The sequence below is a fragment of the Lagopus leucura genome, unplaced genomic scaffold (assembly GCF_019238085.1).
Source record: "Lagopus leucura isolate 7727_CA_CO unplaced genomic scaffold, USGS_WTPT01 Super-Scaffold_741, whole genome shotgun sequence".
NCBI lineage: Eukaryota > Metazoa > Chordata > Aves > Galliformes > Phasianidae > Lagopus > Lagopus leucura.
In genome coordinates, this window is record NW_024962256.1 from 11,864,541 (window position 1) to 11,870,540 (window position 6,000).

The 6,000-nt window shown below is 58.4% G+C and overlaps 1 protein-coding gene across 2 annotated transcripts in view; it reads right to left on the bottom strand.

Moving 5' to 3' along the window:
* STK32C (serine/threonine kinase 32C) overlaps positions 1–5,764 on the bottom strand; it is a 60,836-nt gene extending 55,072 nt beyond the window's left edge. For both annotated transcript variants that reach the window (XR_006177506.1, XM_042863728.1), the window contains exon 1: positions 5,626–5,764. Coding sequence is in view for 1 of the 2 variants with exons in the window: in XM_042863728.1 (XP_042719662.1) it covers positions 5,626–5,710 (85 nt within the window). In the remaining variant the exon portion in view is untranslated. The remainder of the gene's footprint in view (positions 1–5,625) is intronic.
* Positions 5,765–6,000: the final 236 nt, after the last annotated feature.

Here is a 6,000-nt window from a genome sequence, read left to right on the forward strand (position 1 = left end):
CCGCCATGCAATCCTTCTCCTCTCACAGGACACACATCACAAGTCAGTATTTTGCACGGTCACGGGATTTGTTTCAGGGTGGGGAGAAGGGGCTCGGTGAGGGACTGAACCTGAAATGAAGAAAGATGGAAATATTTTTTCCTGAGCAAAGACAGCTGTGTTTTTCCCTTGCACAGACAATGCAGCAGGGAGACCCAGTGCAAGGCACCAGGTCATGCTTCCATGCCTTTAGCCTCACCGCTTTGCCTCCAGGTGCTCAGTACCCCCAATCTGCACCAGCCCTGGACAACACGTGCTCCACTCACTGGAATAACTTGCTGCAGGTTAACACAGAACTGCCTGGAGCACACGAACTCGCTGCTGGTGCCCAAGAGCCAAACAGGGTTATTTTTTGAACCACAAATGATCAGCTTCCAGAACTGCCATTTGAGCTGTGAATACATCGGTACGTGGTGTTCCACTTAATTACACGGGCTGGCTGACCATCACCCACAAGGACTTGGTGCACAGCCAGACCAGTGGGCTGCTGAAGTCAGAGCACCACTCAGCACCTCGTCCCTCTGCTGGTCCAGGTTTTCTTCAGGAAAAGCCCCTGAAGAACCACAGGGAGGTGACTCAGCACATTGACGTTCTGGCACTGTCAGATCTCACTGCTTAGCAGTGCTCACAGCCGTCTGTTCACACATGGAAAACTAAAACTGCTTGGGATAACTGTCACGTAAAACAACTTAATTCCTGAAGAATTAAAGTGGGACAGAAGAGGATGCTGACATTTATCTTCTCCTGTTAGGAGACACTCAGGTGCTCACAAGCCACACGCCCTCATTAGGGAGATGAAGGCTGAAGCCCAGGTTGGCTCTCAGCTCTCCGCCCTCACAGCTCCTGCTGCACACCTCCCCACACACAGGCACAGAAGCACTCGGATTCACGCTTCTGTCAGCACTGCCTGCTGCAGTTGCCTCCCCGTGACCTGCACGTCACACAGCAGGCAGCTATTACGTAGTTGTTATCTGTGATTAGTGGTGCTCTGCCACTGGGGTCCTGGGGTAAGGCAGTAAAACCATTCCACAAGAAACAGACGCTGAAAAGGAACCGTTCTCCATGTCTACACACAGACATTCTGTGCGCCCGCCTCTGGATGTCTGTGACCACCATCATGTGAGAACTACACCAGCCATACACGGCTGTGAAGTGCTCATCACTTCAGAAGTTCCACACAATAAAGGCATCAAATCGATGCAAATCAACACCTTTCACTTCCAAGGTTGCAATTTTTACCTTATAAAAGCTGACGTTACGCACCACACGAGCTGCACCTCCATGTGCCAGGCACCCGCCGCCCTTGGGTCTCAGCACCCAGAACCATGCACGACAGCTCCTGTTCAGCTCCATTTAATTGCACTTGTAGCCCCTGGAAAACTCAGCTGCAGGCACCGGGGGAAGCAGCGGCAGAACGAGGTCATCACACCGGCAACAAACAGGCTGCCCTGGGCTGGGGGTCCTGACCCTGGAGCTGTTCAGACCCCTGGGGACCTGGCACAGAGAGATGTGGGCAGTGGATCTCAGGGGGCTCTTCCAGCCTGAAAGGTTCTGTATTTCTGCCATTCTAATGTGATAAATAAGGTGTTTAAGCCCCTAGAAGCACGTTCTTCAGTGCTATTCTCAGTTCTCAAGCAGACTGTAGTGATTGGGACCTTTAGAGAACAGGCGAAGTATCAGTTTGATCTGACATTCTACCTGTATCTTTGACTGCTTTTCTCTGATCTGCCTTCTCCATTCCAATAAAGCCAGCATCCCATGAACCGCAGTCAGATTTGTTAACTTTTCCTTATTCGACTTAAGGAAAGCAGCCTCAGCTGCCCATTGGTTTTCACCTGGCCGTCTGAAATCACAACTGCCAAAAAGCTCCAACTTGCCAGACGGAGCGAAGGGCTCCTGCTCTAGGCAGGCCAGGCAGCAGGAACGTGTGACAAGAACCTGCCTCTGGGTAAACTACGCTCCAAAAAAGGCCACGGATCTGCAGGAAGAAAGATCCTTTACAAAAAAAGGAACACAAAGAAACAACCGACAACACTAAACACAGCTTTTCTGACACCTCCTTGCAATTCTCACTCCCTCCTCCTCCCCCCCTACACTTACTTAGTTACCACTTTGGTACAGAAAGCCTTTATTCCTCCTGTTCTTCAATAACAGGCAGCAAGTGCATCTGTGCTCCCAACCCACAGCCGTGCGAGTCCGGCTGCAGACAGGCTCTGCCTTCCAGCTGGACACGCTGCCGTGAGATCAGAAAACAGGAAGCAGGAGGAGAAATAAAAGCGCGCCTTGGCAGCCCGACGCCGTAACTCACACCTGTGACAGGGCTGCAGCTGCGAGGAGCGGGCGGCCTGGAACCGGAGCTGCCGGCCCGGCTCCGTTCCGCGCCCCGCGGCGCCTGGGAGCCGCCCGCTGCCACGCCGTGCCGGGCGGCGCCACACAGCCACCGGCCCAGCGCTCGGAATGGCCGCGAGATGGTCGCGGCACGTTACCCCACATCTGCAACTTGCCGCCCGTTTCCATGGGGACGGAGCGGAGCAGCCGCGGGCCGACCCGCCTCCCGGGGTGCGCGAGCACGGCGGCACCGAGCGGAGCGGAGGGACCCGGCGTGCGGGACGTGCGGGGCGGCCCGGCACCGAGCGGCACCGCGGGGCGGGCACCGAGCCAGCAACAGCCATCTACCGCCAGCAACGGTCCCCCAGTGCCCGGTCAGGGCTTGCTCCCACCTGAGCAAAGAGCTCCGTTTCTCGAGAGGGGCAGCCTGAACTCCCGCGGTCACATCGCCCAGCGCTGTGCTGCGTACCTCCGGCCTGCCGGAGCTGAGCTGCTGGGAGCCTCCATCAGGAGCGAGGCTGGGGAACGAGAAAGGTGAAGCCGGCAGAGCGCAGTGTCACAGGGCTGGCATGCAACCGCCGACGCAGACGGCGACAAAAACAATTAGGCTGCCACATTAACACCCCGTGAATCTGCTGCGAATGTGAGGCAGTGCCACCGCGTCGGCATGGAGCCCTGGGGTCGGCCCGGCTCAGCGCCAGCCGAAGGTAGAACAACGCCGGATGACTTTGCACGTTGCCCCTCGTGTGCTGTGCGCGGCCGTAGGAGCCCCTGAGATGGGAGGAGCCCCGGCCTGCTCGCACTTCGGGTATGGGGCACACACACACAGTGCTCTGCTCCCCCTGCCATGCACTTCTACTGCTCAGCTCAGCTCCCGAGCCCAGCTCATCTGTAAGCAGTCTAACATAGCTGCATTGAAGCATTCCTGTTAGCTTCACAACAGCAGTTTTCTGCATTTGGGAAAGCAAACAAACAAACCAACGACTTGTTTGTTCCTTTCCCAGAGTAAGGACAGAAAACACTTCCTGCCCCCATTAACGACAAAAACGTATAAGCCCCACAACACATGGATGCTGTGCAGGGAAACCTTAGTGCCTTTGCTCTGAAGGGAGCCCCGGGAGGGAATGGAGGCACCAGGCTGCACCACCTCTGCTTCTGAGAGCCAGCTCCTGGGCCAGGCAACAAGATTTCTAATGGCTTTCATGGTTATAAATAAGAAGTCCTACAAAACCCTTACAGAAAGGGATCCATTCTTCTCAATATGAAACAGTTCACAGAGTTAATGACCAACACACTGCCATACACGTGCAGGCTTCCTTCACCCCGCCTCAGCTGCAGCACATCGCAGCTTTGGGAGCACTCAGCCCTACAGGGTTGGGTTTGTTGGGTTTTTTAGATCTTTTATTTTTTTCCTTTATGTTTTTTTTCTCTTTTACACCCAATTGAGAAAATTAGGCTCAGCGTTGCCCAACACTTCTGGCACCACATCCCTGGGCAGCGGCACCCAAATGGACACATCTCTATCAGCTGCTGTCTGTGCACTGGAAGCACCCGGTGCCGATACTCACAAAGATGACAGAACCCATCTCTGCACGTACTGCTGCCTTCAGGAAGCAAACACCAGGCACGCTGCTGCCCTCCTATCGCAGTCAGCTTTTCAACATTTTGCATCCCAGCTCTGAAACCCTCAGAAATATTTCAAAGATTTTATCAGCAAACAGCAGAACACACGCTGCAGTCTCGCACAGCACCAGGAACACGAGCATCAGCAGGAGGCAGGGAGCCACTTCCCAGGGGGTTCGGATCAGCCCCAGCAGTGCTAACAGAAGCAGCTGCGTTGGGGCAGCACAGGGCACGGCACCCAGCATGAAGGCAGCGAGGAGCAGGATGCTGCTGGTCAGTGCCAGCCTGCTCCATGCAGGTGCTGCACAGCCCCAGCGCCCAGTTGGTGGCAGGAAGGCAGAGCAGGGCTGCACCACTGCTGCACCCAGCACTGCCTCGACCCCTGAAAAACAGCCAGATGTCCTGCAGAGAACAGGACACCATGCTGCCAGAGATGGAGGGAGCAGACAGGAGAAGCAAATGACAGACAGAGTTTTCCCTGAGAGTCACGACCTGCAGCGCTCCATGCCACAGTTAAGTGGAGCACAGCAGCCCAGGACCACAGACTGCAGTCACACAGCAGCACAGCATGGAGCAGCAGCAGAGGGCCAGAGTCGGGCAGGCAGCTCCCAGCCCAGAGCCCTGCTCGAGTCAGCCAGGCTAGGCAGCACCAAGCATTTCTATGCCCTAACCTGCACGTGGCAGCACACTGAGCTGAAGGCAATCTCTGGACCTTGTGTTATTACTCATGAGAATAAGCATTCACCTTCTCTTTACACACACCCTTCCACAACCGAAAGGAGTCGGATGCTGGCTTAGGGCAGCTGGGCTCCTGTACGTGCACCCGTGGGAAACCACAGGTTAAACGTCACGTCCTCACCTATTCATTTTTTATATCCTTTATTATTGTATTACTTAAAATCATCAGCACTGGCCGTCATTCCGCACAATGTCACACACAGAGCCGAAGTACTAACCGCCTTCTTTATCTCAGCAACTTACTGGGACGTCTTAAGGGATCTCCATAGCAACCATGCTGCGCAGCAAACAGGCGCGCAGCCGAACCGCACCACGGAGCGCAGCAGGCACGCGGAGCAGCAGTGCCGGTGAACATCGCAGAGCACCGCTCGCAATCCCCGTTATCAGCGCCAGCAGCGGTTCACCCACAGAGCTCCATTTCCCTGCACAGGCTGCGTGCAGGCGCAGCTCCGTCTGAATTCCGGAGCAAAGTCCCCACCTCGCACCGCTCACCGCTCCTGCCGCCGGCCCGCATCCACGGCCAAACCCTTTCACAACCCGCCGCGAAGCCGCGGGGCCGCGCGCGCAGGCAGCGCGGTGCCGGCCCCACACATGGCTACGGCAACTGACGGGAGCCGGGGGCCGGCGGTGACTCCGACACGCAGCTCCTCTCGGCCCAGCGGTAACGAGGACAAACGAGGGCGAATTACCGCCACGCCGGCGGCTCCCCGTGCCCGACGTACGGCCGCGGTGCTTCCCGGCGCCTCGCGCACCTCCCGCACGTCTCCCCGCACCGCCCCGCTCCAACTTTCCCTCCCGCGGCCCCGCGTCGCCGTTCCGACCCGAACTTTCCCGGCCCGCCCGGCTGCTCCCCGCGGATCCGCCGCGCCCCGCAACAGGTGCGGACGGGACGCTCACCGTCCTCCCGCTCGTCGAACACGGGTCTCTTGGAGGAGGAGGCGCTCGCTCCCATCCTCTTCTTCCACTTGCCCCAGTGGAACATCGGGCCGAGCGGATGGCATGCCCCGCGCGCCGCTCTCCGCCGAACGGCGGCTCCCGCGAGCGGGGACGAACGGCCCCGAGCCGCGCTCAGCCGCCCCGCGCGCCGCGGCCGACCGCCCGCATAGCAGCCCCGCTCCTCCTGCCCGCGGCGGCTGCCGCAGCGCGGGGCGGCGGGGACGGCGAGCGCGGCCGGGCGGGGCGGGGCGGGGCGGAGGAGGGCCGGGAGTGGCGGCACGCAGCGCCCCCGGCGGCGGCGGGAGGACAGCGGCGCTCCAGGTGCGGTGGGCGGCG